Source organism: Rhinatrema bivittatum, chromosome 1, assembly GCF_901001135.1.
Source record: "Rhinatrema bivittatum chromosome 1, aRhiBiv1.1, whole genome shotgun sequence".
In the NCBI taxonomy this organism is placed as follows: Eukaryota; Metazoa; Chordata; class Amphibia; order Gymnophiona; family Rhinatrematidae; genus Rhinatrema; species Rhinatrema bivittatum.
In genome coordinates this window covers 540,822,534-540,845,018 of record NC_042615.1, presented here as the reverse complement: position 1 = coordinate 540,845,018, position 22,485 = coordinate 540,822,534, and the positions used below count along the sequence as shown (strand labels likewise).

At 43.3% G+C, this 22,485-nt stretch overlaps 1 protein-coding gene across 2 annotated transcripts in view; it reads left to right on the top strand.

Moving 5' to 3' along the window:
• The first annotated feature begins 288 nt into the window (after positions 1 to 288).
• MUSK (muscle associated receptor tyrosine kinase) overlaps positions 289 to 22,485 on the top strand; it is a 235,091-nt gene continuing 212,894 nt past the window's right edge. For both annotated transcript variants that reach the window (XM_029614825.1, XM_029614815.1), the window contains exon 1: positions 289 to 491. In XM_029614825.1, the coding sequence (XP_029470685.1) occupies positions 413 to 491 (79 nt within the window). In that variant the 5' untranslated portion in view covers positions 289 to 412. The remainder of the gene's footprint in view (positions 492 to 22,485) is intronic.

Genomic DNA, 22,485 nt, shown 5'->3' with positions numbered 1-22,485 from the left:
CTGACTTTCTTCCATTTTTCAGAATTTAAAATTCCCATACCAACATGGGCTAATTTAGCTCTTAATAAAAATGGATTGTACTGAATTTTGAGCATACCGTATCAGACTACTGCTTTGGAGAGGAATCCAGCATTGTCTTGCTCACTGTTTTCTTAAAAAGGATTCTACAGGGATTTGCTTTCTCTTGTTTCACAAGCTCCGTTTTTTCATATCAAACTAAGTGGATGCGCACCAGCTGCTCTTGTCCATCACACCAGCCAAGTCCGGGAATTCCTGAATATACTTAGATCCAACAGGGCCTGCTGCGGAGACGGCTATTAGTTTGAAGAGCTTGTAACAAGCCATGGTCTAAAATGAAACAGACGCGGGATTTAAGTCACTTTCTTTAAAGGAGCTTTTTCTTGGATTGACCATGAAAGACGCAGCAAACATTCCACTCCTCCAGATCTTCGTCCTGGCTGTGGTTAGCCTGGCAGAGAAACTTCCCAAAGGTTTGTATGAATTATATTGTGTCTCCTTGCTTTGTCATAGCTGTTCTCTTTTTTAAAGGTGAATAGGTTGTGCAAAGCTTCTGGGGGTGATGCATTATTGCTAGAAGCATTATAAATAGGATTAATATGAAGCCAAAACCAGTGATATATATACACACCCCCTTGATAATTTCTTATTAATGGATTTGGGTTCAAAATGGTTTCATACTTATTTATAGTTCCATAGATTTTAGACTTATGAAAGAGTTAAGCCCAACAATTTGAACCTTGAGCCTATAGTTAAATAAACATGCTTTTGAAGGCTACTGTTAGGTGCGTCTCCCAAGAAATATTTAGCCGGGGAAGAATATTAGTTGGGAAAATTCACCTAGCACTAAAAGGCCAGATTTCTGTAGTCGTCTAATTTTCTGCTAGCAAAGATCTTCATGGAGAGTGTTAGGGCAGGATAGAAGTAAAAAAATGAAAAACAACCAGCAATTCAGAAAATAATAAGGCAGTTGAAATCCCTTTGCATTATAAATCCTTAATTTGTCCTCAGAGAAGGAAGGGACCTGAAAAAACTGGTTTTCTGATAGGATGCTGAACTGTGCTGTGGTACAAAGTCTGCTCTCTGCCGTGCATTCTGCTTTTGCAGTATCTCCATTCCAAGCTGGTAATAACGTAAGGATGGTTTTTTGGTTTAAACAATAGGGTCCACACCATCTCCGTCCCCCCCGCCACACACACACACATCTATTGACCTTCACTGGCCTTTAACTTACCAGATTCAGGTTACAAGTTCAAGGCTCTCACTTTGGTTCACCATATGTCTCCAGTTTCTTTGACGGAATAACTCTCTGGATATGGCTTCTTTGACGGAATAACTCTCTGGATTTGCCTTCATTGAAATATTTCCAACTTGTGGGCACTGGAAGGGGAGCTTTAGCCTATGCAGGCCCCATTTTTTTTTTTAATCATCTTCCTGGTAATCTTTGAAAACAGAACAAGTATCTAGTTTTCAGGAGGGCTTTATTTTTTAAATTTAGCTTTTAGTGAGCCACGGAGATCTAGATGACTTGTCCAGTGCCGCCTGCTGAGTTATAACTGTGCGAGATACTCTTACAGCTTTTGTATTTTGGGAGTTTTTTGTTGTTACCTTTCTCTTTAATACTGAATATTGTATTTAAGAGGCACTATTTAGGGGTATTTGTTCTTTGATATTTTATGGATTTACATATGTTATAATCTGTTTTAAGCATAATTTAACTAAATTTAACTAAATACTGCACATGCTAATTGCTAAGAGTAATAATTACTGTAAGCTCATTAAAATTCCTCAAGTTTCCTGTGCATAGGGATGTATAAGTGCAGATAGAAATAGAACACAATAAGGGGTGAATTTTAAAGGAGGTTAGGGCTCTTCAGCTTGAAGAAGAGACAATTGAGGGGAGAATAGATATGCTAGAGGTCTATAAAATAATGAGTGGAGTGGAATGAGTAAATGTTAATCAGTTGTTTACTCATTCAAAGTACAAAGACTAGAGAACATACAATGAACTTACTAGGTGATACATTTAAAACTAATAAGAGAAAATACTTTTTATTCAACACATAATTAAGCTCTGGAATTTGTTGCCCGAGGATGTGGTGAAAGCTGTTAGTGTAGCTGTGTTTAAAAAAGGTTTGGACAAATTCCTGGAGGAAAAGTCCATAAACCATTATTAAGATGGAGTTGTAGATTTTCACTGATTATCCCTCGGATAAGTAGCATGGAATCTATCAACCTTTTGGGATTGTGCCAGATACTTGTGACCATGATTGGCTACTGTTTGGAAACAGGATAGTGGGCTAGATGGACCTTTGGTCTGATCCAGTATGGCATGTTCTTATGAGTTGCTCGTGTTAAAAGGCCCACCTATTCCATTATATGGGCTGAGCACGAGCAGCTGGTATTTTAAAATGGCCCAATTATGCACATATATGCGCATGTGCAAGCAATCCAATGCGTGGAAAAAGTGGCTGAGTACCACAGGAAGAGAGAGGTAGGAAGGATCAGGGGTTCCTGGATCTGGGTGATAGATTCCAAAAGGAGAGAGGGGGAGGGGAGGGAGAGGAGGAGGCAGGTGTCCCTATGATGCTTTAGTCCTACTCTCCCCAAAATGATCCCCTTTGCTCTGTCCACTCCAGTTAATCCCTCCCACTCCTGTTCCCTGCAGACTGCCTGAGAGGGGAGAGGTTGAAGCAAGAAGCAGAGGGCTTTTCTCTGTTGAGTGAGATTCAGCACAGCTGAAAGGCAGTAAATTTTCAGCCAGCCTATGTGCTGCCCTAGGCATAGGCCTAGCCTGCCTATTGACAAATCCAAGTCGGCATACGGTATCTGAGGAGCCTACTAAAAAATGGAGACAATCGTTTTTAAGCCTGCCTTGTGCTGAATGAAATGAACTTAACCTGAATATGCATGAAAGCTTACTTTCTGTTTCAAAGAAAAATCTGCAGACTTTTTCATGATGGCAGGCTGATATTTCTTTAATGTGTGCCAAGAAATCTGTGGCATTTTAATTTACCTCTCTGTTGCAGTTTCTGTTCACAGGGATGATAACTTAAAAATGAGCACGCGGGTGCCCATATATGTGCTTATGTGCTTGCAAGCGCACATAAGCAGGAATTTAAAATCATCTGCACGCATACTATTTAAAATATACATAGCACGCATAGTCCTGAAAATGGAGATGAAGAAGAGAGAAGAGTTTGAAGTAGAAAAACTCAGATGAGAGTCTGAACACCAGGGATATTCATCACTATTACCTGGACGAGAGCTGGGGAAAGAGATTCTGGAGTTAACAGAGGGTTTTCTGGCCTTGGGAAAAAGAAAAGCTGTGTGACGAGTAATGAGCACTGAATTGTTTTGTGATGTCTACTTAGATTTTGGGACTGTGGATCCCATGGCCACTTAGAGAGAAAGGAGAATAGTGGAGGGTGAGAAATAATGAGGATAGTTAAAATGGTATCTTGCTGCTAATGCTTAAATCTATTATATGAAGGAGTGGGGAAGAAGTATTATTACTGGTTCCCCTAACTAAGGGGTAGATTTTTAAAGAAGGACGACCACACACGTAATCCCCATTTTTTATGCGCGTGGGAGATTAAAAATCAGGCCGTAAGGGAACAAAGTGTATATAGTCATGAAAAGCTTTTATACCTGTAAAACTCTGTCAGGCTGTTTAGGACGCATGTCCATAACCCCTGATGCAAAACGGGGTTGGCGTGTCCAAACAAGCGCTCATCACATGCAAATGGATGTTGATGAGGCTATTATCTATTCCGCCCATACAAAAAAAAATATGTGCATGCAAGGCGCACATTTTTACTCAATAAAATTAACGCCTGCCCGGAGCAGGCGTTCATTTTGGAGGAGCCCAAAAAGTGTACAGAAAAGCAGAAAATACTGCTTTTTTGTACTTCTTCCAACTTAATATCATGGCGATATTAACTTGGAGGAACTAAAAAATTAGAAATGTCCCAAAAAAAAAAAGTACATCGGTGGTCAGGTTAGGAAAACAAATGCTCTAAAACTGAGCATCTGTTTTCCTAACCAGCTGACAGCCATCTCTCCTGGGTGCCCGCTGCTGAGGAGACGCCCCAGAGAGGTGGATTATCGTGGGTTAAGGGAGTGGGTGCTCAATCATGAGCACCCTTTAATGCGTGCCAATATTGCATCGGCCTGTGTATGTTTGGCAACTATCTCAGTCTATTTGTGTAAGTCTACGTATCCTGATCTAATCAGTGAAGTTTTTTTCCCCTCTTTTCTGTTTCATATTCTGATTGCTGGTTTTACCAGAAAATAAAATGTTTGGTTTGTTGGAATATATCCTCAGTGAGTCCTATATTTTCCTGATAACTGTGAGGGATTGGAACAAGAAGTGATATAATAGCAGTCAGAGGGGACCATAGAGAGGATTCTCAATAATAAAGAGCCCTAACTAGCTAAGGACACTTGCATACCCTTCTAGCCTCTGGGCCTAGGTTGACTACTGTATCTGCTTGATCCATATCTCCCTCTGAACCTTTCCCAAGAGACTGGTGCTCAACACACATGTGCCAGACCCTCTCACATTTTGGGGTAGATTTTATAAATTTGCGCGAGCATGTACTTTTGTTCGCGCACCAGGCGCGAACAAAAGTATGCTGCATTTTATAAGATACGCACGTAGCCGCACATATATTATAAAATCCAGGGTCGGCGCACGCAAGGGGGTGCACATTTGTGCAACCTGCGTGCGCCAAGCCCGGCGCGCGTTGCCTGTTCCCTCCAAGGCCGCTCCGAAATTGGAGCAGCCTCGAAGGGAACTTTCCTTCCGCCTCCCCTCACCTTCCCCTCCCTTCCCCTACCTAACCCACCCCCCAGCCCTATCTAAACCCCCCCCCCCCCCACCTTTGTTGGCAGATTTACGCCTGCTGAAAGCAGGCGCAAATCTGCGCGCGCCGGAGAGCTGCTGGCGCGCCATCACCCGACCCGGGGGCTGGTCCGGAGGCCTCGACCACACCCCCGGGCTGGTGCCACGCCCCCGGTCCCACCCCGAACCGCCCCCTGACCCCAGACACGCCCCCTCCCCGCCCCTTTTACGAAGCCCCGGGACTTACGTGTGTCCCGGGGCTGTGCGCGCGCCGGCGGGCTATGCAAAATAGGCGCGCTGGTGCGCGTAAATCCGGCTGGATTTACGCGCGCAGGGCATTTAAAATCCGGCCCTTTATGTGTCCCATTCAGTGGGGTTACATTTGTATGCATAAAGATCTGTTACCTCCTTGGAATTTTCCAGTGATGTTTACCAGATAGCGGTTTGGTGACTCCATTTTGTTTTCTGCTTCCAGAATGTGTATTTATTTATTTAATTAACATGTTTTGTATACCGTCATTCGGTTTTGCCATCACAACGGTTTACATGAAAAATATATGAGGACAAAATAACATTAGGATTTTAACAGAGAGTATCATAGTTGAAAAAATGTTAGGTAACATTGGTGGAAGTAATAGTAGGGTTAATTATTATATACAGGAAAAAGTTCTTGAACGACTATTGTAGGTTTCGTGGTTGTGTTGAGAATTCATGATGTCCTAGCAAATGAAATAAGTAGAGATGGGCTTGCCGATTTATTTTCAGTAATCTGTGGTCCAAAGGGAAAGGATTTAAGTGTTTGGGATTGGGCTTTTTTTCTGTCACCATTAGGATATGAGATCATGACATGTGTTTTGTATTGAAAAATTTTAGCATGACACAAAACAATGTTGTATCTTAGGATTGATTTTTTATATAAAAATAAGTCAGAAGACTCAAAACCAACCTATAATTTAAAATAAAGTAACTAAATATTCCTTATAAATTGGATAGCATTGAATATATATTAATTGTCCTTACTTGTGACATGACCTTGGTACATGTGATAAGATATCTGCAAATAATTTGAGGTCAAACCTGAATCAGGCAAATTTCAGATGTGCAGTTAATAACTTGGTTTTATCAACTTTCTGTTCTACTGCTATACTGGCTATTTTGTTAATCAGTCTTCCATGGGGAGCTTACTGAAGTCCAGATAGGTGACATCCATTGTTCCTTTCTGATCTATTGCTTTTATTACTTCACTGACAGGCTCAGCCAAGTTTGTGTGACAAGATCGCCTTCTTGCACCTATGTTTTTAGGTTCCTGAGTGTCTTATGGTACTGCGCTATCCTTTCCATTAGTAGTATTTTCATACTTTGCCCACTGTTGATGGTAGCCTGGCAGGCCTGTAGTTAATGGCCACATTCTTGTACACAATTTTGTGGCATGGAACAACAGCTGCTCACCTCCAGTCTCAAAATCTCTTCTGTTTCCAAAAGACACATTGAACAGAGCTGTGAAGGGTGCAGTCAGCACTTCCCTGAGCTCTCTCAATATTCTGGGGGTACTCTATCAAGTCCTATTGTTCAAAGACAACAGGAGGCTTATGGGGGGCAGATTGGCCTATTGGGGCAACCAATAGTCTGGTCCAACCAATCATGTGGTTGGTCGCAGTGATCCCATGCCTACAGAGCCACTGCAACCAATGCCAGATTCCGCAGCAGCTTTATTTTTCTATTCGTTTACTGATATGAAATATTTGTTTTTTTATGATTGATGTTTTATATTTCTTGATTTTATTATTAGTTTTATGAAGAATGGTAATGGTAATGGTAATGTTTTTGTTTTTCCATTGTTATTCCGAATATAGAGGCTGGCTTGGTTCCAGTTCAGTTTTTCTCAACACATTTCTGTTTATACTTCCTGATCTCTTTATTCTGTATTTGGTGATGGTCTGTCTATGTTCTGCATATATGACTTAGGTGAGGTATTTGTTGACGTGTAATTCCTGTGTAGGGATCTATGGCACCCTGGTTTCCTTACAAGGAGTTTTATTGGTGTTCTAGGGCCTCGTGCAATATGTGCACTGTTGCATTTTCATAAATAAGATTGTTAGGGTTATTTTTGTATGGAATGTTTACTATATTGTAATGGTAATTCTGTTTATTCATGGCTTTCTGAGGGCCACACCCAACATGCATTACAAAAAGTCTAATTCCTTAGGAATTCTACGTATCTTTTTTACAGAGTTTTCTGGTTCACACCACAGGCGTTCATATAAATATAATATGCATGTTTTAGGTGTATTGCCACAGAAGACTTACTTTTGAATGTTCTTTTTCATGTAAAATTTGTTGTAAATGCATAAATTAATTGATTATATCTGTAAAGGGTGTGGGAATGTGTGTGTGTGTGTGGGGGGGGGGGGGGAGGGGCACATGTATGCAAAGCTATAAGGTTTGCCTAGGGTACTTAATAACCTTCCCTATCCATGGGTTTCTGGGTTGGGTGCGGGTGTGTCAGTTTTTAGAAATATAGATTGCAGGAGGGAGCTGGACTTTGACAGGTCCGGAACAGGCACTGAAGAAGCAACCCTACTTTGCTTGTCACTCTTATGATGCCTCTCATTATTTCAGAATCCTGGATCTCTTTTCCATCTGCCAAAAGTCTGTAAATCATTGCCATGTAGATAGAGGTTTTAGTTTTTTCCACTGCAACTAAAAATAATCTCTTCCCCTTGTTTCCCTCTATTTTAGCAGCTACTATTGTGTGCCTATTGCCAAGAGCTTTTCCTTCTTTTTCTGTCTCTTCTGACAAGGCTAAACCTTCATGATGGATTTTGGGCCAGTGTTTTTATTTGAAGACATTGAGCATTTGAACCTATGACTCTCTAAGATGATGCTTTGCCATATGATTTTCCTGCAGTGTAATATTTGAAGTTCTTACTAATTAAGAGCCTTCGCAGACACATCCACATGATGTAATGAAGAGGATGTAGTTGGTATTAGACACTCCCAACTGGGTGGCGTCTTGCAGGGAGGGGAGAGTTTCTGTGTAGCAGAGGTTCTCTGTTCGTTCCCATCTAGCTCTCCTTCAAGGAAGATAGTTGAGATTTTAGGGAGCAGAGCCCAGGCCTTCAGGGAGAGGGAGTAGACCTTGGAGTCCAGGAGGATTCTGAAGAAAAGAATCAAGAGGTGATCCATATCGGAAGGAAATACTCCATTTGAGAAGAGTACTTTATTTATCTTAAAAGGTGAATTTACAGTCTGAGCAAAGGAAGAGAGCCGTGCATGTGAACCTCTTACAGAGTGTCACCAGGAGCTCATCTCTAATCGTTCGGAAGGATTCTCAAAATTAATGTAAACTCTGCTAGGGCACATAAAATAGAAGAGTTTACAGTCCTGGCACCAGCTCTGTTGGCACCAGCTCTGTGGGTTCATAAAAATGCTCATATAAAAATATTGACCTGGACCAGAGGACAGTTCTGTATATTTTTCTGCACTCTTTCCCCCTCTGTGATCATCTATGTGCACCCCAAAGTTGAACCATTGCCCTCCTCTCAGACAGACCTTGAATGGCTTCTTCATAGAAGCATGGGCTCCAACAAAGGAATCCTCATACAGTGTTTTCAAGGTTCCAAGATCAAACTTGTGTTTATTCTTCTGGCATACCAGGAATAAAAGTACAATCAATTGAGTCACTGGATTCAAACTGTAGCAATCTTAATAGACAGCCTTGAATACACACAGATTCTAAACCTCGTCCTCGACAGCAGAAGAACAATTAAAGTTCCCTTAGCTCCAGGACCACACAGAAAACAAACTTCAGAGAAGGGGCCCTGCAGCCACTGGCAGCACTGATGAGGAATGAAGAGTGAGGGGAGAATGTGGGATGGAAGACCGCCTCCTAGTGACCGAAAACACTGGGGCTTCCTTCCTTGCAGATACTCCATACAATTAAATCCAGCATCAGGGCCATGCAGGAATCTTTTATCTGTAAACTTAGAACATCACCTTCCATAACAGGAATTCAAATAGGAACTAAGACACTAAAAACACTATTTGCAAATATTTTGCTTTTATTTTCCAAAGCTGCAATTTCTCTCCCAAATGCTTTGCATTTGTTTTTGCCATACAGTGAAATATCTGGCTTCAAATTGAATTTAGGCAAGACTGAAGCGTTGGATGTGTTGGGGCATTTACATGGAAGATGGGTACATTTTCCACCTAAGTGGGCAAAAGATCAGCTTCGATACTTTGGATCTTTATGAATATTTAATCCTAAATGCTGGCGTACACTTAATTATGTTCCCACAATCCAATGTTTTCAAAAGACAATTGAGAGTTGGAAATTACTTCCAGTATCGTTTCAGGGTACAATTACACTAGTTAATCTAATGCTGGTACCACAGCTCCTGCAGCTTATTCAAATTCTGCCTATGCCATCACTCGTTAAAGATATCAATAGGGTGCTTTTTCTGGAGAGGTAAAAGAGCCAGAATCTCCAATAAGATCTTGTTGACTCTCAAGGAGAAAGGTGGCATGTGAGCACCAAATTTTCAATTATATTCTATGGCAGTCTCCATGAGGACTACGGGTGATTGGCTGTTTAACAGACAGACTTTTACTGATTTGAAAATAAAGTAACGGCTTTTCCCTGGAATTTAAAAATCATATTACATGTCTAAAAGGGATGTCACCGGCAGAGGCAGTGACCCCTTTCATGCCGATATCTGATAACCCATGTAGACAAAATACACAAAATCCTGAATGGTTGTTAAGAGATTTTTATTGAATCAGATACGCATCAACTATTTTCTTTGCAACAATGCACAGAAGATTTAGGGTATAAGACATTTAGGGTCTAAGACATCTGATTTTCTTCTTTATTTTCAAGTATTACTACACGCACATAATGCAGGATATTCAATTGCCAATATCTTCCCCGTCATTTATGGCCCTGTTAAGTTTATACAAATATACAAAGGGGTTATTGTCACATTTCTATACATTTTTACACATGTATCAACAGTATCAAACTGTTCATAAATTGACTCTGATATGGAATCAGGACACTCCAATAGATCTTGACGAAGAAATTCTTAGCAAAAGTATATACTCTTCTATTCCAAATCTTAATATTAGAGAACTGCAGTATAGATTTTTGCATAGGACTTTGATTTCTCTTGTTCAGGCTTGTCATATAGGGGTGATACATTCTTCACTCTGTCTTAAATGTACAATGGAAGGGGCTAACATATCATGGGAATGCCGAAAAAAATATTAAGATTTTGCGAGAGCTTGACACATTCAATGGTTCTAATGGCGAGGAAACACACAGTTTTGACACCTGCTTTGGACATAAGAACATGCCATACTGGGTCAGACCAAGGGTCCATCAAGCCCAGCATCCTGTTTCCAACAGTGGCCAATTCAGGCTACAAGAACCTGGAAAGTACCCAAAAACTAAGTCTATTCCATGCTACTGTTGCTAGTAATAGCAGTGACTATTTTCTAAGTCAACTTAATTAATAGCAGGTAATGGACTTCTCCTCCAAGAACTTAACCCAATCCTTTTTTAAACACAGCTACACTAACTGCACTAACCACATCCTCTGGCAACAAATTCCAGAGTTTAATTGTGCGTTGAGTGAAAAAGAACTTTCTCCGATTAGTTTTAAATGTGCCCCATGCTAACTTCATGGAGTGCCCCCTAGTCTTTCTATTATCCGAAAGAGTAAATAACTGATTTACATTAACTCATTCTAGACCTCTCATGATTTTAAACACCTCTATCATATCCCCCCTCAGCCGTCTCTTCTCCAAGCTGAAGTCTTAACCTCTATAGTCTTTCCTCATAGGGGAGCTGTTCCATTCCCTTCAAGCTCAGTCTTTATATTCTAGTCCACTGCACCCAAAAGAAATAGACCAGACAACAAAAATTATCCAAAAATAAGTCCCCAAGAAACTTAAGTTTGGCCCTACAGGCCTAACTGCCACCACCTTCATACCTCTGGGTTCTCACAACTTTCCCCCAGAGATAACTCCACCCGCTTGGCAGTTTTAGCAAAGAGTTCTCAGCAAAAAGGAAAACAAATTCAAAAACAAAAGGAAGATTTTGAATCCAGACTTAATTTTTGGGTACTTTCCAGGTTCTTGTGGATTGGCTGTCCTTTTTCCTGGAGAGGCAGCTTACAGTAACAAAGTCCTCCAAAAGGACTAGGTAGCGAAGGTCCCAATCCATCCTCCTCAGTCCCCAGAAAGAGACTGAAACTGCTCTGGCTTTGACTCCTTTTTATAGGATGGAGTCTCCTCCCCTGGTAGCCAGGGGAGGAGACTCCATGGGTACTGTGATGCAGTACGACCTGGCCCGGGGCAGAAACAGCTGAGACACAGCCGAGCAGAAGCTAGTGGTACCAAACTTAGCCACCGGAGGGCGCTGAGGAAGGTAGCAAAGACTACACTTCCCAGGTTCCCCGAACCAACACCTGACCCCTGGCTGGAGCCTGAGCAGGAACAGGTGGAGGAAATTGGGACTGATCCCTATGACTCAGCATGCTCTATGGAGGCTGAAGAAGAGGGCGTGCCCCCGTGGTGGACCTGGCCACAAAAGCCCGGCTCCTCGGAGTCTCTGGAGGAGGAGATGGAGGTAAGCTGGGGAGAGGAAAGCTCCAGCTGTTCCTCTATGGAGGTGGAATAACCAGGAGGTTGGGGGATGGTAAATCCTGTATTGCTGTATGGATGTATGAGACAGGCGGGAAGGGAATTGTGTTTTAAATGCTGTGTACCCTGGGGCTTGTAAGGACAACCCCGCATTAATATAAGGCTGCAGCCGCTGAGCTACAGCACCACATTAAACTCCTTATTGATTAAGATCCTTTTTCTGTGTACTGCTTGGGAGTGCCAGGACTGGGCCTGGCACTCTGACTAGAGGCTGTGAGGAGTCCATAGCAGCGCTATGCTTGAGCTGTGCAAGGGGACAAGACGTGTCATAGGAGCGAAGCCAGAGGCCTGAAGCCCAGCAAAGCCCCACAGCACGCTGAGCGGAGGGACCTGATCGTGACAGTACCCATCCTCCTTTTCCGACACCTGGGTCTCTGCTTTCTCTGATGCTACAGGGGGAAGGAACCAGTGTGACTCTCTGACTCTGTGTTGCCTGGTTTTTCTTCCCCTTCCCTAGGGTTTTTGGTTCCAGGGAGTGTTTGTTTCTGGGGTTTTGGCTTACCTTCCCGGGCTGGTATATAGACCCCGTCACATCAACCAGTGGCTCCAATGTATTTTCTGGGCAAGCAGAGCACAGACAGTAAAGGGAAAATACACCTCTCTCAGGAAAAAGAAAGTACAGAGAAGTCACCCCTGAAAGGAAATTCCTTTTCCCCAACAACAAAGGACTCAGGCCTTGGGGAAAGAGACAGTAAAAGATGTGGCCTGTGTGATTCATCCCCTAAAGACATTGAATTCTTTTATGGCCCCCATCGATGCTAGAACTGCACCTGGAGCTGGGGTTACACATGCTCTCTGCTCTGAGATCAATATTAAAAAAACTGATCAGCAGCAAAATTTATCCAGGAGTTGTTATGCTCGTAACTATTCCTGATATTTAGTAGGATTTACACAGTGGGTAAAGTTACAGATGTATCTGTACCTGGTTAAAGACAGGATAGCAATTTTTCCAACCAGACGTGTGTAGAGTGCTCAATATGTGCACTCACCAGCTGAGGTTTAGCCCTGTCCCTGGAATACGTCCATCGTACCCCTTTAAGCTGCGCTAAAGCTGTTGCGGGTTTTTGCATGTACTTGTGTGAGTTTTTGAGTGTGTTTTTCCTACGCTAGTTTTATGCATCCATATAATAAAGTGGTCAGCACGGGAAAAATGCATGCATAAACCTGTGGCTGGTTTTGCATGAGTGCATGCAAATGGCGTGCAAAGGAGCCAATTAACTATTTATGGGCTAGCAGGGAACCGTACATTGGTTAGTGCGGGTTTTTGTATGTGGGATTTTAGTGCCTGAGTCAGGGCAGGAGTTAAGTTAAAGCATGTGTGTGGAGGCCAGTTTACTCCATTGCTAGCATTCATGTGGTTGTATGTCTGTACAGCTCTGGGGTAATCATAGATTACCCTCACCTTTTCCCGATGCTATGGTACATTTTGAAGAGATCAACTGAAGAAATCTCTCCTGCATTTCCCACACTTACCGGCTGAAGGCCACAGGGTCACTAGCGGAGCCCAAACCACTGGTGGCTGAAGCCGGGAGGAGGCTGCAGGGCCACCAATGGAACAAAACTGCCAATGGCTGAAGATTTCAGGAGCTTACAGAGCTACCCATGCAGGCCAAACCACCAGCAGTTGAAGATGGCAGGAGGCCGCAGGGATGCTGCACATTGTGCAGCTGAAGTGAATTACATCAGAGATCATCGGGGAGGCCAGGAAGTGTATGTGAGAGCATGTGTGTATGTGCGAAGAGCATGTGAGAGCTTGTGTGTGTGGGAGAGCATGTGAGAGCTTGTGTGTGTGTGTGTGTGTGTGTGGGAGAGCATTGGGAACTTGTATGTGGGAGAGCATGTGAGAGTGAGAGCTTGCCTGTGTGTGTGGGTGAACATAAGATCTGCCATACTGGGTCAAATCAAGGGTCCATCAAATCCTGTTTCTAACAGTGGTCAATCCAGATCACAAGTATCTGGCAGGATCCCAAGAGGTAGACAGATTCCAAGCTGCTTATCCCAAGAATAAGTAATGGATTTCTGCAAGTCTACCTTAATAATAGTTAATGGACTTTTCCTCCAGGAACTTGTCCAAACTATTTTAAATGCAGCTGTACTAATAGATTTCACCACATGCTCTGGCAATGACTTCCAACACTTAATTATGCATGCATTAAAAACATGTTTTCTCTTATTAGTTGTAAATGTATTATCATCCAGTAACTTCATTGTGTGACCCTGGTCTTTGTACTTTTCAAAAGAGTAAACAACTGATTAATGTTTACTCGTTCCATCCCACTCATAATTTTATAGACCTCTATTATATCTCCTCTCAGCTGTCTCTTCTCCAAGCTGAAGAGAAAGTTTGTGCACGCCCCCACCCCCAGCTAATGCACAACAATCTCAAGGTGACTGGAATCAAAAGTTCCTAGATATGGCGTGTGAGAGATTTTTTAAAACCCTGTATTGATTTTAATTATTGGGTGTTATTCAGCTGTGAGGTTTTAAAACTTTTATCAGGAAGACTGTTTCAACCCATTTTAAGGTCCTTTGTTTTAATTTTGTTTATTTGTAATCATTTGTTAACATATATCAATATTTTTAGCATTTTATGTTTAACTAGCTGTACCCGGCCACGCGTTGCAGTGGCAGAGCCAGGTTAAGTGGAAAAGAAAGAAAAGAGAATGGGGATAACCGCCGCCTGCCCCCCCCCCCCCCCCCGAACATGGACGCAATAACATCCCCATGCCCCCCCCCTGCAGGCCCGCCGATACCTGTCAAAAATGGTAGTCGGTGGAGCGGGCGTTCATTCCGGCATGGAAGTATTGGCGCCTGGCCCTCGGTAGCCAGCACTGAAACTGTCTCCGATGGCTGTTAGAACTTACTCTCGGGTCGATACAGTAAGGCCGCGTTAGAAAGAGTGCGGCAGTGCCGGGCGCACCCTCGTTTGCCCCATGCACTGTTCTGATCACATACCGCTCAATACTCTATTTAAATAGCTTGCAAATGCAAGCCGCGTCTGCAAAGCGTTAGGCGAAGCGTTAGGCCTGCGCAAACCATTTTACTGTATAGGCGCTTATTACAGCGCCTATACAGTATCCTGGGTGCGCTGGTACCTGTCATTTCAAATGACATTTGAAATGACAGGCACCAGGAAGTGGATCCCAACTTTAACCCAGGAAAACCTAAAAACCGAAAATCCCCTCCTCCCGAAGCGGCTCGACATGTGCCAACTTACCTTTTGTTGCTTTTCAGCCCCTTCCCTTCTCTGCCGCCCTCCGGAGGGGGCAGCTGGCGGCGAAAGCGGCTCGCAGCGGTCCCCCCTGCGCAGGTCCCGGTTCTTTAATTCCCCCTTCCCTCCCCTCCCCACACAATTACAAATTATGCATTCTTTTCCATTTTAAAAATTATTAACCACTTTCCTAACCTAAAAAGGGAGATTGCATATGGAAAAGGGCCATTCAAAGTACAGTCTTCTGAAAAAAAAAATATCACTTACAACAACATGTATATTATATTTACATGCATGGCAAAAAGGGCACTTTCAATAATATTCATTTAATAGGCTTAATAAATTACTTTTCTCATAGTGTGAACGGTTATCGGTATAAAAAAGACATTAAATAAATAAATAAATAAATAATCAAAGCAGATACTGGATCCCATATGGTATTAGACCTATGGTAAAGTGCACTGGGTGTGGATGTGGCCCACAGAAAGCCGGGAATAAACTGAACTACAATTCCAGTATAGTAAGCCTTCCATATCATGTCTGCCAGCATTCAACTTATGAAAAACATACTGCAAATATTACATCAGGCCCTAAACACCAATACACCTCCTATAAGGAAAACAGATTAAAGCCAGGTTGTTGTAAATCCTACAGCAGAGTACATAACCTCAGTCACACATGCAGGACACAGACAGACCCTCACTGAATATAGAATAAAGAGACCATAAATTATAAATAGAAACATACAGACAAAAACTGAACTGGAAATCACAAGAAATAAAACTCTGTCTGCAACGCAAATACAATCAAGAAATATAAAACATTAAACATACAATAAAAAAAATATGTCAAATCAGCTGATGAATAGAGCATTCAATAATTAAAAAAACATAAACAGTTAAAAAAGTACCAAACACTAATAAAATATTTCAAAATAGCAGACACATCCCATTCCAATAATTAAAATTAAGGATAAATAAAATATCCAGCTGTCCATACCTGGGAACTTTAGACTTCCACTCATCCTGAGATTGTCATGGATTGGAGGAGGATGCACAAACTTTAACCTCTCTGACATACACAGGCAGGCACACACACAATTGCACAGACACAGGCACTCTCTCTCAGAATCATGCACAGGCACAGGCATTGTCTCTCACAGACACTTACACAGGCACTCACAGATACACACATGCACATCCAGAGGCCACCTTGAACACACACACAGATACCCTGTCATACACATACACTCACACACACACACACACACACACACACACACACACCCTCTGATATACACTCCCCTCTCATACACATAACACATTTATGGGCACCCTCTCTCATACACACACACAAACACAAGCACACTCTCACTCACACACACACACACACTCAGATGCTATCTCATACACACAGCCACTCTCTCATACACAGTCTCTCTCACACAAAGACACTCACTTTCATAGGGCCAGTCTTTCACTCTCTCTCTCTCACACACACACACACATGCACACATTTTGGACCTCTTCTCCAGCTGCACCAGAGGTCCTCTTCTTCCACCATGGGACCTTGCTTTTGCTGGTGGGGAGTAGAAACCCCATCAACACATCACTTTTCTGCGCTGTGCAGGATCTTTATCGCTGGTGGGGAGTGGGAATCCTGCCAGCACATCACTTGTCCATGCCATGTGGAACCTTCCTATTTCTGGTGGGGAGTAGGACCCCCGCCACATGTCACTTCTCTGTGCCGCCAGCATTGCAGATTTTCCAGCCAGTGCTGGTGTTTGCTTCAATGCAGGGTGAGGAGGCCAGGGCAGGAAGTTTTGGGGGTCACTTTGCCATTTCAAAATCTTGCCACCTGAGGTGGCTGCCTCACCCAGCCTCGTTATAGAACTGACCCTGGGGGTGGGAATCAGAGGTGGGATCCTGGCGGGGAGAGCTGGGGGCAGGAAGAAAGAGGAGGAGGCTGAGAAGAGAGGCCTGTCTTTTTTTTGGGGGGGGGGACTCCCTTCTCCATCTCTTCATGTCCTTTCTGCGCCTCCTTCTCCTTTCCCCTGTTCCCACCCCCTTTGCTTGCGCTCTTCTTCCTCCTTCCACCATTCTTGTCCATATCCATACCCCTATCCTTCATAAGAAAAACAACAAAGACTTGGTAGGTCATAACATAGTACTGTGAATTATTTTGGGGCCACAGAGCCTTCATTACTTTTCTTGGGGGACAGACCTCTCTTCCCAGCCCCCAGACCTCCCCTCTTTCTCTCCTGCCTCCCCTTCAGATGCCGCCTCTTTCTTTTCAACATCCCACCTCTCTCTCCCTATCCCCACTCCTTCTTGTTCTCTCCCCATAATCCTTGTTCAGCATCCTACATCTCTCTCCCATTCTGCATTCTCCCCCTTCAGCACCTGATATCCTTCTTCCATCTCCACTTTTCTTGCTCTTGCCCCTTGCTTCATCCCCCTCTCCTCTCCCTTCAGCCTCCCTCCTCTCTTCTCCCTGCTCTCACTCCCCTCCTCTTGCTCTCTTACCCCTGCTCCTACTCTTCCTCCTGTTGTGCTCCTTCCCTCCTCCCCTACCCATATCACATCCCACATGAAAAATGAAATGGAAAAGGATCAGTGGCCCTGGCTTTCTCTAAAAACCTAAAACATAACAAAACTAAACGAACGCAATTCTTAAAACTTAAGTTGTCTAGAAGAGAGACATATGATTGTCCCTCTTCTAAACAATCAATCTGCTTCATGTTTTTCCCTGTCCTCTCTTCTGTCTACCAAACTAACAGGGTCATTTATCATTTAGCATTAAATAGTGCAGCACTTGCTAATATCACATTAGTTATGCAAGTGGGAGGAGTTTGGGTGGAGTTAGTGGTTCCTAACATCATAACGCACAGCAATGCGGGTTTTCCTGTGCACTGTGCCTGTGATAGCAATCAAAAAGGTTTTGAGACTAGTATGTAACTTTACTATTTATACCACTGCAAGAGGGGGCACTTTTAACTTGGGTGGGGTTTGGAGAGGTGGGGCAGGTTTGGGGGCAGTTTTACATACACAGCCAGAGGTACAAATAGCAAAGTTGACATCACTGAATAATTTTCTATCATTTGGAGTGATGGAAGATAAAAGAGGAGTTTATTTGTACAATTTACTCTCTACCTAGATTGAGTGATGTCAACTTTGCTGTTCGTACCTCTGTCTGTGTATGTAAAACTGCCCTCTCCAAACCTACCCCGCGTGTAGTAAAACCTTTTCAGCATGCGTTGCGGAAATTACTGACGAGGGAGCAGGGAAATTAGCCTAACCATGCCTCCTTTCTTTTTTTGTGGGTGCTATTTCTGCTGTATTTATAGCATTTTCATAAATCTAGGCCTAAGGTCTGATAGTTGCCTGCAAAAATAATGAGCAATTTTTTCCCATTGATTTTCTTCTGTGTTTATTCTTGTGAAAATAAATTCCCGTGAACCCCCCTCAAAAAAATCAAAACAAAAATGAAGGTCCCTAAATATAACAATCATGTTGTTAGAAGTGATATTTTTACCCTAGAAGACATGTATTTTATCCATTTTCATGAAAAGTCTGTTATTTGTAAATGCATAATTTTTAATTGTGTATGAGGGGAGGGTGAGGTCATGTATGAAAGGCTGCAAGTTTATCCTTTGGCATCTAATTCCCTTGCACTAGCCCTGGCTGTAATGGCTCAACATGGGAAAACAGGATTCCATGTGGAGCTGTGCTGCTGTGGATCAGTGTCTCTCCCCAGTCTTGGCCAGGGCTCAATTTTTTTTTTTAAGCTTTGGCGGATTAGCATGAATCACTGCTGGTCTTCCCTCCCCTGAAGAAGATGGGCAGAATTGAGCCTGGGAAGCCATAAAAGCAGTAAAATATGTGTAGCACACAATCAGTGGGAATGAGCTAGAGGGAGTGAGGGAGGAGAGTGGAGCCGAGCTATAGTAACAAAAGGGAGGGGAGGTGAACCATGATGAAATGCTTGTACATTGTTAGAGATGGCTGGACTAAGGTCTGAGAGGGGCAGCTGACTCAGTGAGTCTGCAAAGAGTAGGGGTGTTGAGAAGGGCTGGGAATGGGAAAAGGAGGGGGGGCGGTGGCTGCAGACTGGGGAAGAGCTGGTAGCAAGCAAGAACTTTACATAATGATGCAGCAGTGCTGGAGTGGGAGTGGAGTGCTCACTGTACGAGCACATGAGCAGAAGCATAAACAACCGAATGTGTGTGGGTGTGTCTTTGTGTCATAAAGAAACACACCAACACACACACACACACACGCGTCTCTGTCAGACACAAAGAGGATGTTTGGGTTTCATTTTTTTCTCTGTATTAGAGAGACAGAGAGACACTAACACATTTGCTCGCTCTCAGACAAAGACACACAGAGACTGTGTGTAACTTTCTGTCAAAGAGAAACACACGCACACAGTAAATGCCTGAAAGTGACCGGCAATGTGGCTGTTTTATTACTTGGCAATTAGCTCAATAGCTGATTGGTTGGCAACTTTATTACCAGATCAGGAATCCAAGATATGATATAAGAGATGTAACCATACTTGTTTGGGATCCGACTGATTTTATGAATAGAAAGAAGGCTACAGCTATGTTTGCATGTCCCTGCTCTCGGGTATGCTGTATTACTAAGTTATTTTAGAGAAATTGTGAAATTTGTATTGGAGTTTTTGGCTCGGTTCCGACAGGTCACATGATGTACCTCTCAAGGCTTAGATTGGCATGTTTTGGAAGCTGTTGAAACTCATGCTGCACAGAAAGCACATAAGGAAGTCTGATATTTTCCTGCAATCCGCTCCAGGACATAGTTACCTAGACTTTGAATTCATATGTAGAGGGATATGAATTTTGAGATACATTTCATCTCTACAAAGGATTCAAACATCTACTTGTGCTTGCAAGACCTTTTATGGTGTTCACTTTTGGATTAGGAAGAAATGGACATTTACCTAAAGACACTGAAGAACCTAGAATCTAACTGTTCCCTTTGCAACCTGTACTACCAAGTGCAGGTATCTGAATCTTGCATGTGCTTTTGTTCTGCTTGCGCTGTATGTCTGCCAGGGGACAAAGGGAAGTCAGCGCATAGAGGGTTAACTTGCAAGAGGACTGGATGATGCAATGCATTGCTGACTCTGTTGGACCAATTGGGGCTTGTCTGATGTTACAGCACCAATGGGATTTGTACTTCCTAGTTCTGTCTACCCCATGGATGATTGCAGAGCAGGTGCAGTGAGTCAAAATTATATCAGAGCTAAGCAGGCTATTGGAGAAGGGCCAGAGCTATCAGGTGTTGAGAGAGAAAGAATCATCCCCTGTTATCACTGGCAGGAGCTTGTGTGATGAAGGGATCGCAGAAGTGAATTTCATTTTTTTCCAAGCGAGCAGGACAGCATTACAGGGGAGGCTGAGTGCTGAAAAGTTCCCTGCTTAAGCTGTTCTTGGAGCAGGACTTGGGTCTTCATTGGCCCAGAAAGGAAGCCGGTAGCAGAGAGTCTGATCTGCAAGGGCTTAGAGTGAACCTGAGTTACAGAAATAACTAAGGCCTGATGCTTTCCTGAGTGAGGACAGACTGGAGTAAAAATGAGAACCCTTCTGCATCATATGGGACCTAGGTCAATGAGTATTTATAGCAAACCCTGGAGTTTTTTGCCTGTTAAATTTAGTGTAAATAACCTCCACAAAAAAACCCCAAAAACTACTTAGCTCTCAAACCTTTTGGAGAATATTTGCCACAACAAGGACTTTTATGCAAGAGGACTTCTGTTTAATGATATGAAAGAACTTTAAAAAGGATGCAGTTTTCCCTAATTTCCCATATTCCATTTATGAGCAGGGCACAAATATTTTTCCTTTGCACCTATTTATTTCCTTTCCGTGCAGGATTTCCCTTTGAAAATGCGTTTGCAGGCCCTCAGGTACAATGTACTTGTGGGCCAACAAGCATCAAAGGCTACTTACAAATTTTCCTCTAAATGTCTTCTTTTCTATCTCACATGCCAACATTACTGAACCACCGTAACCACAATGGCACTCAAGTGTGAAAACTTCATGGTTACTATAATTGTATCAGAATCGCTGATATCACAGACATTTTCAACTCCTACCTTACTGGCTGTAGAAGGCTCAAGAAACATTGTGAAATTTCTGGAGCCAGCCCAATGGTTCAGCGGCAGAGTTGATCGCTGCCATGGAGGAAATCTGAGTTCAACTCACAAACCAGGGTCAGGCCAGCCAGGACTAGGGATGCTACAGCAGCCGAGTACAGGGCCCCAGGTGGGAATAAGTATCAGCCTTCACTCAACTGTATTATCCACTGGCAAGTGGCAGGCAGGATTCATGCATCCAGGGCTCTAGAAATAGGTAAAATATGGAATTTCTGGTGTCATGTATCAGGTATTCGAGGAATACCCTATATTCTAAACTGCGGTCTCCCATCGACTCTGCACCTCTATGAAAAAACGTATAGTGCTATAAACAGAGCATGTCGAATCAGAAAACTGAAGCTTCTGTACGAAATGTGGGCAACTTTCAAAATCTGTACATTTTGATGCAAAGCCCGCTGCACTTTCGCCTGTGCCTTTTTTTTTGCACCAGTTCTTAAAAGTGAAAGTAGACACAGATATTTTCTGCTTGAAAATTGCCCAAGGAAAAAAGACTCAAAGACACTGGCACATGCTTTTCATCTGAGGAACATTTTCAGTGAAAAATAACATGCAAAGTCCTAAGCCTGCCCCCAGAACGTCTCCAGGAGACTGTAGGTAAGAACTGGTGGGTGTGGACGATGTGCGTACTTTTACCTGCATGCAGGCTGGTCATTTTTCAAAGAGCCCTTTGAGCCGGTTCAGTGGTCCTCTGTATGTATTGTATACCACACCTGTAACCAGGCAATTTGAAAAATGCATCCTCACCCTGTATATGACACACAACACCACAAGCTGGTGTAATTTAAAACATAATACTATTTCAATGCTGGTACTGTACTTTTCTATTTTAAAAGGAATTACTATTGTCATACTACAATTGTGTCTCTCACATCTATGCCTGCTTCCTTTGCTGGCTTCAATCAGACATCTGAATGCAGGGACCAGTAAGACTATAGATGATGTTCAACTTCTGATTCCTATTAAAGATTCCTTGGCCGAAACCCTTAAAATGGTTGGGTCTATCTTTCCTCTATTAGACAACTTTTATCACACATGAAACTGATCCTTAACCATTAAAAAACTGAAATAATACTGCTCAGTAGAAAAGGTACCTTAGACAAAAACTTCCAATTTGTTGCACGCCCTGTCCGCATCCGGCCTGCGCACGGGCCTGCTCACCTTGCTGGCTTCTCTGCAGGTCACGGGTTGGCCTCCCCAGCGGCAGCCGCGAGCTCTGCTAGGCCTCGGTGTCCCATGGTGGCGGTCGCCGGGCCTTCCACTGCGCACCAGGCCTCATACTGGAGTACGGCGACTCTAGTGGCGTTGGCCATGTCCTTACACGCGAGCGCGCGGACCGCCCGGCCTCTTGTAGGGCCAGGGACGGGTCCTAGCTCCGCGGCGTGCCCTAATTGATGGAACAATATAAGGAAGTCCCTGCCTGCACCTCATTGCCTTGGCAATCAGGTCGGCATTGTATTGTGTGTTAGGTTGCCTCCGCGTTCACAGTCTTGTTCCAGTCTTGATCCAGCCATGTTCCAGGATCCTA